The sequence below is a fragment of the Melanostigma gelatinosum genome (assembly GCF_949748355.1).
Source record: "Melanostigma gelatinosum genome assembly, chromosome: 16".
Taxonomy (NCBI): domain Eukaryota; kingdom Metazoa; phylum Chordata; class Actinopteri; order Perciformes; family Zoarcidae; genus Melanostigma; species Melanostigma gelatinosum.
The window spans coordinates 3,560,249-3,572,498 of NC_136649.1; the positions used below are offsets into that span (position 1 = coordinate 3,560,249).

Consider the following 12,250-nt stretch of genomic DNA (forward strand, 5'->3'; position numbering starts at 1 on the left):
TGATTGCTGAAGCTTTTTGGCCATGGAGTTTGTCCTCATGGCCTGTTCATGTATTCTAATAAAGCGCACAGCATATGTAAATCTAGCATGTGCGTGTTTCTTGTGTTCACACTCCATGTCTTGCTTTTCCTGATAAAACCCAGTTATTAAAAGCTTCTTTAGCCTCTATATGGAGTTCAGACACATTCATTCCATCCTGGCCTATGATTATGCTGTGTAGCCCTTTTTTGCAGAATGATTCACTGCCATTATTTCGACAATTCATAATTGTATCATACATTATGCATAGATCATATTGTGGTTTTGACCAAAAAACTTTGTTGATGATCATCATAACTGATCAACTCAGGTCGACTCTCAACATTGAATCTCATAGAGACAGGTATGTGATCTGTGGTAGCCGCTCATACAGGATTGCATCGTCATGAGCCTCAGCTGTACAGTGATCCGTACAGTACCATGCTTCACTGCTGTATGTGTGGCTCTACTGGCAACAGCACCTTGCTGGAAAGAACCAACTTGCTATCTTGACAAAATTGCATGAGGTGTTGATCAAACAGGGAGTTATTATCTGAGATATCAGCGTTCATATCCCCCACAACAAATATACATGTATATGCACTTTCTTTGACAAAGGAACTTATAAAAGCGAGCCTATGAAGGTATTCATCCTCGTTTAGTTTACTTTCATAAGGAGTGTAAACATTTAAAATTAGAAAAACATTCATATTATGTACAACTTGAATTGGTATGCACCAGTCCACCTCTAGCCTAATCTCACTGATCAGTGGATCCTATTTCTCAGTGTCCCAGGCGCAACCACGCGAGTTATAGGACACAACTGTGATGTCTCATGTCTCACGAGCCTATCTGCATGGCAGCAGATGTTCCAGCCTCAGGCATGTTCCTTTACGACAACTGAACATCGTCAATTTCTTCCTCTCAGTTTTCCACACACTCTCTCTCGCTCTCTCTCTCCCTCTCTCCCCCTTCCTCCCTCCCTGCCTGTCTCCCTCTCCCCCCGGTGAGCCAACTCTCCGTTAGTGTGTGAGAGGCTCGGCTCGGCTCACTGCTAGCAATGGCGCTGCGGGCTGGCCAGCTCTTTTCTCCGTGTCTACTCGCGGTGTCTTTGTTACTGCTCGCCAGCGGACCGCAGTTTGCGCTTTGTTGTCCGAGTCGCTGTTTATGCTTCCGAACCACTGTGAGATGTATGCATCTAAACCTGGAAACCGTGCCGGCAGTTTCTCTTCAGACTACCATTCTGTAAGTAGCTTTTCCCCTCAAATCTAACGGGAACCCACCCACCCACCGGGCACACCGGACACACTGGACCGGACTGCAATGAATGCTTAACGCCTGTGCATTTCATTACTTCTACATTTGTGGCCTGTGGTGAAGCTATAACGGCTGATATCCTTTGCGTTCATTATTCACAGTGTTAAAACACACTTTTTGTAACTGCTTAAAGTAGTAGTGTGGGTCCTGTGGCAGTGCAGAGGTTATTACCACGTCTGGGAACCTTTCCACCCACTTGTGACACCTGCCAGTGAGTTGAGCTGCTGGCTGTAAGGGTTAATGAACGGGCTTCAGGGTCACACAGCTGCTGAAGTCGGCCTCCAGCAATGTGGAGGGCCAGGCTCCTCGCCAGAGTCCCCCGACATGAAAGAGCTCGTATGGAGAGCTATGAAGTGTAACATCTCCTTCATGGAGACATGCGTTGATGAATTCTATTGAAATCTATACAGTGAGACAATAAGTGTGAGATCAGAGCCTCAGTCCCCTTCGTCAGTCTTCATTTGCCGTGTTGACATGCTTTGGGGAAATGTGTACCGTCTTAGTGTCCTGGAAACATCCTAGTTCAAGGACCGGCTTGACCAATGGGCCAATGGCTCCTGACACACAGAGACACGATGTGGAGCAGCTCCCAAAGCTGCTTCCTCCTCTGTAGGCAGAGAAGCCATCATTGTGCTTGGATGGGTTTGGTTGCACAGGTTAAACTCCATGTTTGACTTCCCCCCTCTGAGATGAAAGGAAGGAAATACTTCTCAGTTGACAAGCACTTGTGAACGTGGTCCTGGTTGTCAGGAGCTCTCTGCTGCAGTCACCCAACTCAACAAGTTCATGTCGCTGGCCACAGATCTGTCTAATCTCCCAAATATGTGGCACCCATTGTCTTTAATTGGCTCTGCGATCTTGTTGTGCATTTGGTTCATACTGCATGGACCTATTAATAGCTTTATTCAGCCTGTGCACAGTGGGACAAAGAGCCACTCAGCCAGCCTGTAGCACAGCAGCATGAATTAGCCTCCTCTTGTTATTTGGGGTCAGCCCACAGCCTTGAAGGAGCCCATGGGGCAGCCCTGCCCAGATACCCCCAAAGGAAAGATAAAAAGCCTCCACGTCAATGAAAGGCTTGTTCAGGTCTTGTGTCGTCTAAATCAGGAGAGCATGCTGTGGTTTCCCAGAAGCCTTCATGCTACTGAGCTTTGAAGCAGCAGCCACCTGTCGCTTGACGTTTGAGCGATACTGTTGCAACAAAGGTCCTGAGGTTTGAAGAGTTTAGCAGGATGAAGTCATCGTGGTAGAGCTGCTAGAGACTCTTGACCTGTAGCTATGTGCTGCATATGTATAGGCACTGCATTCCTCCTCCAACCTGGCAGCATGCCATCTAGGAATTTCCAATGACGCTATCGTAAGAGTATGAGATGATCCACCATACAACCCTTCAGAACACGGGTAGTGTAATCTGATGGACAGGTAAAAACATAGTTTAAACATTACACATATATACTCCTACTTACTTATTTTCGACATTTTTCTTTATTGGTATATTTTTAAAGCTGTTTTCTCGCTGGCATGATTTCAAGTAGTTCTGTTGCTCATTGAATGTCCTTCATCATTATGATGCTTTAGTCGCTGACGTCCGTGTGAGATCCACATCGATTCCAGGCCCACATCTGCACCAGGGTGAACATGCTGCTTATTATCTTTGTTGTGTCTTTAGCTTCAGTACACGTGGGCGACTCACTTTAGCTCTCAGTAGACTGGGACACTCTGTATTAGGGGTGGGGGAAAAATCGATACAGCATAGTATCGCAATATTTTGCGTGGCGATGTTGTATCGATACATGGACGCCAAGTATCGATCTTTTATTGTATAAACTATTTAAAAAAAATAAAAGTCTTCTTTTTTTTTAAATCAAATCAATTACTTTTTCAGTCCACTAGATGGTGCTGAGTTATTTTCTGGTGAGGTCAGCAAAGGTCCTGGGTCAGCGTGATTGGTAGGAAGTTGGTCAAAACAAAGAGACATCTGGCCTCACAACGGGGTTAAATCTGCCAACAGCAGCCGGCTCATGGGGAGAGTGCAGCGCATCACTGTCTCTGCCCTCCACGTCCACGCATCAATAAAAATGATTGAAGTGAGATGAACAGACTGAAAACTTTATCTTATTAGATAGAACATGTTGACACAGTTTTCCTTTGGGGACATCATTTGAAGTTGAAAAAAGTAATAAATTGCAAAATATGTTATCGCAATACTCAGAAGATCGCAGTATCATGATAATATCGTATCGTGATAATATCGTATCGTGATAATATCTTAGTATCGTGATAATATCGTATCGTGACCTAAGTATCGTGATAATATCGTATCACGGGACCTCTGGTGATTCCCACCCCTACTCTGTATGCATCTACACAGTATCATGTTTAGGATGAGAGCATATGTTAGTGTCTTCTTCAGCTTCTTGAAACTCAAAACATATCTTTGTGTTTCCTGTGGGCCACGGCAGTAGAGAATTCAAAGTGTTGGCCCAGAAGTACTGCTGCATGTGGGCTTTGTGCCAACAGCTTTTCTCCATGACACTTGGAACGAGGAACATGGACGTTCTTCCCCACATTCGTTAGGTTATGTGCGGCCTAAATGGTTTTTCAGCTGTTCTCTCTCAGGACCTTCTGTTTGAGGCATGACGGTGGATTGCGTTTCCTCTCTGTAATGACACTGCTGCATATCTTCCCGGGGACTTTTACATCAGCACAATCAAATATGAAGTGTTTTTTACTGGTATTACCTCAACAGCTCAAGAAGAAGGTAATCCGTCCCAAAACCAAAATGTTGTTTCTTTACTTTATTATCATCTATAGTTGTAAGTCGTTAGTGGCTCAATAAAAACACCGTTCAAATACCCATATTTTTAGGCACACTAAAATATTCAGATTTCTTATTATTTAATATGTCTAAAGCACTTTGTAATCATTAGGGCTACATACACTTTGTTGTTATCAAAGTACAAGTACCTCAGCAGTGTACTTCAGGACAGAATAGCAGTAAATGTATCTGGTTACTTTCATCTCTGACAGAAATTTGGTAAAATGTAAACAGTGATGTAAACTGGCTGTAACTCTAATCTCAAAGTACTTTCCCCTCCAATCTGTACTCCGTTAAAGTACTTCAATACAGTTATGTACTGTTAACTTGTAGCGTTGTCACATTAAACTGCAGTTTACTGTCTCTGTGTGTTTAGCTCCGTTCGCTGTTAGCTCTGTTTTGACCCACTGGGAGCTAACGGCTAACGGCTAACTAGATCAGTGATAGTAACTATAGTAAGAGGATGAGAAGACGCGCTCCAGAGTCAGTGCTCAGTTCATGAGTCATGTGCTCAGTGATGGTTATACGTACTCCCTTTTGTCTGGGGGGAGATCTCCCTCACATGTTCTCTCTCGGCTCCTCTGTGCCTCCTCTTTGGACGACGTGCAGCATCACAGTTAGGTAGAGTAACAGATGATTTTATTTCACAAGTCAGTAGCTCTGTGTTCCATGTTCGGACATCTTGGCTGCTTGCTTGTACTCTTGAAATATATTTGTATCTTGGTTTTATGGTGCTTTAAGTGTGATGTAACAAGAACAACTACTTTCACCACTGTGACCCCGGGGCCGTTCTGCACCCGTGTGGACAGTTTGTGAATCTGTCAACGCACTAGTTTGTCCTTTGTAACTGTGTGATTCCAGCACAGGGACGTATTCCAATGGACACTGGCATTGATCAGGACTCTGTATCAGCTGATACCCAAAGCCCAGGTATCGGTAATCAGGACTGAAGTTTCTAGTGTACTGTGATGAATGAGGTTCTTCAACACAGTTACTGTACAAACTGCATACTTCACAGAAGTAGTAGGAAGTTCAAAGTTATGTTCAGTGTTCAGTGCTAGCTTTCTGTGTGTGTGTGTGTGTGTGTGTTCTGCAAGGTGATGGCTGTGATAAGCAGACACATCTGTGAGCTCTGCATGGAGAACTACCTGGTGGTCAGCGGCCATTGTTCTCTGTCTACAGGTCCTTTACCCCTCACCCGGCTCATGGCCCAAAGCAGTGGCTGGTCTCACTGAGAGGAGCGTTGGTGAGTCAGGGAGGGAAAGTGGAGTTCAATTGTGTGGAATTTGCTGCAGTCAGGCTTTGTGAGGCCCTCGGTCTCTGCAGCATTATGGAATGCACAGCCAGAAATCCCCAAAGCTTCACTCATTTGCACAGCGAGATCGGGCCCAATATAGTTGTTGACAGGACCTCCACTGGCCCCTTCCTTTGCCCATCACCAGCACTCCCTTGACAAGAAGCAAATCCATGTCGTTTTTACACAGATGTGCTCTGCAGAGAACCGTCGCAGCCATGTTTGGAGATCCTGGTTCACTGTTCCTCCAACCGAGCGAGGAGCCGGCCATGTTCTTGTTTCAGAATGACTCATGCATGCCCAAGAGTCCTTGGCAAGCCCACTTGGGCATGTGTCACAAAGCCAAACGACTCCCCTGACTAGAGGGGGAGAGAATGAGAGGAGAGGTGCACACATGGAACTCAGATGCTGGCTGAGTTGGGCAGCAGCCAGGTTCACGCGTCGTCCTGGCTCAGACAAGAATTTAGAGAAACCTCTTCTGGAACTTTTCCTTGCAGCTATAGTCACCATTTGAACAGTTGGGCATCATGACTTTAGTTTGCTTTGTTAATACACAGAACGGTTTAAACCTACCGTGGTGAATGCCGTGGTTGCAGATATTTCCTGTTGCTAGTGCTATGAGGGGTTGTTTTCTTAGCAAATGCTCTCCAGCTGTCCTCTCACGTCCAGTCATTGCTGAGCGGTAACATAACTCAGGCTGTACATCATGCCAGTGGTCTGACCGTTCAGCTACAAACATGGATGCAGGACAATCATTTGCCACACACACAAACACGGTGAATGCTGTGTCATTGTTGGTGCTGCCTGCTGTTTGTGATGCTGAGGTTTGATATTCGTCTGATCCTCACCATTATGAGCAGGAGTGTGAGGACATGTATTGCTGTGGTACAGAGGAGCTATCAGCGTGTGGTGGCTCAGCTGCTCACCTGTGCACTGGTTTCTGCAGGTTTTCCACATATTTCATATAGAGCGACGCATAATGAAATCCTCTAGATATCCTGTCTGCGTTAGTTTAGCGCTAGTTGTTCAGAGCATTATTGAACAGCCGTCGAGGCTTTAGTACCCTGTATCCTGGTAGTGAATCACTTCACTGTGAGCACATGGTTGTTATCAGTGTCACTGACGGACATGATCATTTACTTCCATCAATCCCTTTTTGATTTGACAGCTGTCTGTTGCTATGGTTACCATCACCAACTGATGGGGGTGTGTGGCCACATCCGGGCCCACCACAGGGATGTGTTCCATTTAGAATCCACTGATGGGAATCCTTTGTTGACGTATTAAGTTACACGAGGACTCACATAGAGGATTGTAGTACATGTGTCGCCCCCTGAGACCACGCCCACATGGATCTGGTTACACATGTAAATGCGGATGCAGCTGATCGTGCAGCAAAGGTGTTGTTAATAAAGTGTGTGGATGTTGATTTTGTCAGACGACATAATTCAACAATGAAATAATGATGAAGTCAGTCCTTACCAGATGTTGGCTGTGATTCATAGTTTGGTTGTCTGCCAAGTGAAAAGACGACAAAGAAGAAGAAGAGACTTAGACGCAAAGTGTTTCCACACGGTACTGCCTGTGGACGTAGTGTGACTAGAGCTGCTGCTGTGTGAAAGCTGTTGCCCAGTAAACAGTGTAATTGTCCTGTGTGAGTTACTCTGTCCCTACATCACCTCAGTGCACTCACTGCACTTCTACCTCACACACAGCGGGTCCCAAACACTGTCTAAACAGCTCATTCTAATGATCTGTGAGATGTAAGCCTTGACTTTAGTTCATGCCAAAAGGCTGCAGTGCAAACAACAGAATGTGATGATAAGATGAGGCTTTCAGTCTCTTGTACAGTAGAAAACTCTCACTAGGAGTTCATTACATCTTCATTACATCTTTTACTTCAAAATCATTTTCCTGTAGTCGCTGGGCTCCGCTCTTATCACCGCGGCAACTTGAATGATGAGCCTAAGTGTGTGTAAGTGAGACATGCTCTTTAGCTTTGCCCTCACTGTATTAATGCTGTAACTGTCGCGTTCCCATGGCTCCGTCATTACTGGGCCAGCTTTGTGATTTGTCAACACCCAGAATAGTGTGTGAGCCTCTGCTGCTTCCAGCTGCCGGCACAGTGCCATCGATACACATCCATGGGAACAAATATCATAAAAACGCTCATTTTTTGTGGACACTCAATGAACGATTTCTTGAAGACAAATGCTTTGTTTACTAAATGTGCTCCATACATACCGCTGCCTTTCAGTACAGCGTCACGAAGCAGCCTGATGGATCCTCTTGTTCCTCTGACTAAGTATAGTCCTTACTTCCTGTTTATTTGTTGTTGTTGCTGTCATGCTTGCCACAGGAGCATTTGTATTCGTGTTACTGTTATGAATTTGCATCGTAAAAGAGGAGCCTTGTTGCTGATTTTGTTGTAGATGTGGTTGTCTCTGGGCAGACCATTATTAACAGATCCACAGACAATACAATCACTCAAACACACGGCACAGTTCAGAGTCAAAAGCCACCTTTCCGTCTCACTCACTGCTAGCCTGAGAGCTCTTGTGGGATCGATCGGTGCTGATACTTCCACACACCTTCCATCTGCAGCTGGTGCTGTAAACACAGCCTGCTGCCACAGAGAACATCAACCAGTGAGACACACGTACACACGGCCAAAATAATAACCACCAACCAGGACAAATGCTTCAGTTAACAAACTCACATTGACCCTCAGCAATCACCAGTGAGAGAAGTCAGGGCAGTAGGGCTTGAAGGGGTTTGGACGTGCTGACAGTATAGAGGGCAGCACTGTGTGAGCCACTTCAAGGTAAAGCTTTGAATGAATGCTGTGAGCCTTCCATTGACTAGACTGACCCCAGCAGAGATCACAAGCAGTGCCTTCATGTATGCACTTGTGATGGCTGCTGCTTGAACCAGCACGTAGCGCTGCTCCCCTCCTCCTCACCTTATCTCTCTTAGCTGGAGGCACATAGGCAGCACAGCCCTGCCTCAGCATGTCGGGGGAGCACTCTGCACCCTGGGCCCGTTGCTTGGGAGGTGAGGGAGGTGCTGTACCTGTTCACCCAGCAGTGAAAATCCTTGCACTCGCTCACAGTCTGTGGAACGAAGTCAGCATGTGAAGAAGTGGGGCTCCCTCTGATTGCATCCACATGTGAAGGCTGTTCCAGAGCCAATGACCGAACAGTTCACCCACAATGAAGTCAGTCGATAGCAAATCATTTGGCCCTCATGTGCACAGAAATATGAGGAACCAGAAGCTCAGGAATGTATAGCTTCGTGGGTCTTACTTTGCCCAATGTGCACAAAGGGAAATAGATTAGATGCTAAATAATGGATAAATACGGCACGTAAGATAAATATGTAAACCTGGTAGGGCTGCACCGAAAGTCATATTTTTACACACAACGCTTCTATTGAGGCTTTCCAATGACTTGTATCTTTAATCAGTCGACTTTACTGGAACGTACTGGAGTTATTGGATCACAAGAGTCAGAAGCAATCCCACTTAGAACCGCTGGAGTTTAATTCTTTATGTCAGACTAATGTCAGTGTCGTCTGGTCTTTATCTGCAACTGTGCTGAAATACCAGCTTTGAACGCAATGAATAGAAGTGCAAATGTTGATTCAGAATTGGAAGGTCAACGTTCTGAGTGGAGTTTGGAAGTATTTGCCACAGCCCTAAAGCTTGGGATGGAGTTCATAGCAGGACAGGTTGTGTCCTTAAAACTGAGCAAAGACTGATCGCTACATTCTCATCACCCTGGCGTCTGGGCCGTTCTGCATAATGATTGGAGAAGGTTGTGTCTGTGTGACCCAGTCTCAGAGTATCTGCTTTGTCAGCTCGTTGGCTGACTGAATGCTGGGAGACAGTTGAGCTCTTACTGGGGGAGTTGGGAGTGTAGGAGGAAGGATGTAGTCCTCCCTTTCCTCACTGCTGCGATACATCTGCTGTGTGGTTCCTCTCTTTGCCTGGGAGTGTTTTCAGTAGACTCTTTTCTCAGGATGCCATGCTGGGTCAAATAATGCAACAGTGTAGTGTGGTAGCTGTAGCTGTGGGACAAAGCAGCCCGTACATTGGTAGGGTGTGAATGCTGTTAGGAATGATGTAAACTCTTTCTAAATGCTCCTCGTGTGAATGCCTGCTTCCACTTACACATCTCATCTTGTGAAAATACATTTAGCAAATGGCTTAGCTGAAGATCAGATGGCTTACAGCCTAAGTTCCACAAACATAACCTCAGTGTTCCACTTTCACATCGCCTGTCATGCTGTGGCTGGTAACGCCACATGGCTGAAGGAATGACTTCACCTTCACAGGGCGCTGAGTCATTCTTTGTAAGACCAAGAGGGATTAGTGCCATTATGTCAAAGCATATTGTTGTCATGACACAGCCTCTGTAGATGAGGAAGTTGAAGGAGAACGATACTGAGACCTGCTGATGGTTTTCTTCCTCTAAATCTGCCCTCATGATTAAAGCTGGACAAAGGCATTCTCCTGAAATGAGTAACGTTTCCAATCATCCTTCAGGATTATTCTGTGAGGCTCTGCTGTGGACTCCAGTTCATGCTGATGTGTATTGCCTTCCAAGTCTACAACATACTTGATAAATATGATTTCTTCTGCTCTACAGAGACCTGAGGTTCAATAAAATCAAGGATTTACAACCAGCTTCCTTCAGACGATTGAAGAACCTCAACACACTGTAAGTCTTTGTGCCTGCTCTGGTTACATGATACATGATGGTGAACTGCTGTAGGCATGTATTACCTTCTCTCTGGTATGTTTTCTAAATGATGTTTAATCATAATAACATCCTGTTGCTATGAACTCAAGAAGGCTAATACTGAAAATGAACCGAGTACATTTCCTTAAAACAACACTCGGAGCAATCGTCACTTCCCAAGGAAGTCCTGTTTGTATCACACACACACACACACACAAGTACATTCTTGCTCTGTTCTGCTTTGGTTTCACACATGTAGGTCAGCTCGTAATCTATGACGAATTTATTTTTCCACTTCCTCCCAGAGAGCTATTTATCATATGTCCAGCCTGCTAGATGGCGCGTTGCTGCTGAGGTAAAGTAGAAATGTGCACTAAATGCAGCAGTGAAAGCACTTTCATAGCATGACGCTAAAGGTGAAGATGTGTAGCTCCAGTTCTGGATCCATAGTTGATGAATACGTGCAGGCATGGAGCGAGTGCTTCATTTGGTTTCAAGGCAAGAGAAAGGCCTGTTGAGGGCTTTACATCCTGAACAGCTCTTCATGGTTTCTGGCTGCACGTCCACACACTGAACAACAACACACCCTGAAGTCTATCAGGCTTTGAGCTGCAGCCTAATATTACTGTCATACAGACAGAAATATGTCTGCAATGTCCGTTGACGGGGAGAGCCTTTTGTCTTCTCTCAAGTTAGTGAACATTTGAAGTCAGAAACTTTATTTCCTGTTGTTCGAAGAAGAAATGCATCTAATAATGCAGCACTACACAAGAAGAGGGAGCAAGTGATCACTAACCATTTCAATCATGGCGCTTTCCAACTGCAGAGCAAAGCTGAAGACAATAAGAACCTCCTCCATATGTTGACAATATGAATATTATGACTGAGGTTATACTGCATCTTGTGTTGAAGCGGCAGGCTGACAGTGAGCCCAGGACAAACCTGCTGTCCATCCTGTAACTATGAACCCTGCTTCCTGTCCTTCACAGCCTCCTCAACAACAATCATATACGAAGGATCCCCAGGGGGGCGTTTGAAGACCTGGAAAACCTCAAATATCTGTAAGTTGCCCTCGTGTCAATTCAGTTTTGCATTTGCTGTTGAAGCAGTTCAATCTACAGAAGATGAAGCATGACGAAACACGGCTCTAAAAACACATGCTCGTTGAGTGGAAGTGTGGAAGACGGCTGATGTTGCTCGACTGCTCAGTCAGTGAACATGTGTCAGCAACAGCATCAATGAGAAGTCTCCCTTTGTCTGTTCTTCTGTACTTATGTGTGTGAAAGAGTCGAGCTGGAGGCAGAGTGGAGAACAGATCGTTGAGGTGTGTGTAGCCTCGAGCTTTCTGAGGGATTGCTAGTTTGCACCCTTTGTTAGTCACTTACATTCTCATCCCACTGGCCTACGTTGTGCTGAGAGCAGGCTGGGCTCAGGTATGAGGACCTACACACAGGACTCTCTGACGTTGTGCTGAGAGCAGGCTGGGCTCAGGTATGAGGACCTACACACAGGACTCTCTGACATGGGGAAGGGTATGTTTGATTCGCTTGATATACTTTAGTTTGGTGAGCTGTATTGTACATTTTAAGACTGAAGACAACGTTATGTGATGTGCTCTCTGATTAGGCAAAGCTAGGAGTCTGCATGTTAGCTGGTGAAGTAAAAATATGAATATAGATGTAATTTATTAGCAGGAACTACTGATAAAGGCCTGTAAAGGAGTAGCGAGACATACTGTTACATCACTGTCCAGCTGACATCTTGGACAAGCACTGCCCACTTGAGACAAGATCATGAACATCAGCTCAAAGAGAGAGCAGGAAGAGGGGGCGAGTAGAAGGGATGTGGGCTTTCCTTCTGTTTCTCTCCTCAGCTCACTCACACATATCCTCACATGTCCTCTCTGTGCTGTAATAAAGTCCTGTGGCTCTTTAGTAGCTCTTTTAATTACAGTGCCCCTCTCACTCAAAAGCAGAGTTGATCTAAAGCCTTTGTGCCGAGGGTAAGTTTCCTCCACCTGGTCAGTGGTCTATAGCTGGGGGCTAGATTGTATCTCCCTCC

The 12,250-nt window shown here is 45.4% G+C and overlaps 1 protein-coding gene across 2 annotated transcripts in view; it reads left to right on the forward strand.

Moving 5' to 3' along the window:
* The first annotated feature begins 1,069 nt into the window (after positions 1–1,069).
* Positions 1,070–12,250, forward strand: part of pxdn (peroxidasin) — a 48,273-nt gene continuing 37,092 nt past the window's right edge. For both annotated transcript variants that reach the window (XM_079286380.1, XM_079286381.1), the window contains exons 1-3: positions 1,070–1,263; positions 10,097–10,168; positions 11,179–11,250. In XM_079286380.1, the coding sequence (XP_079142506.1) occupies positions 1,079–1,263; positions 10,097–10,168; positions 11,179–11,250 (329 nt within the window). In that variant the 5' untranslated portion in view covers positions 1,070–1,078. The remainder of the gene's footprint in view (positions 1,264–10,096; positions 10,169–11,178; positions 11,251–12,250) is intronic.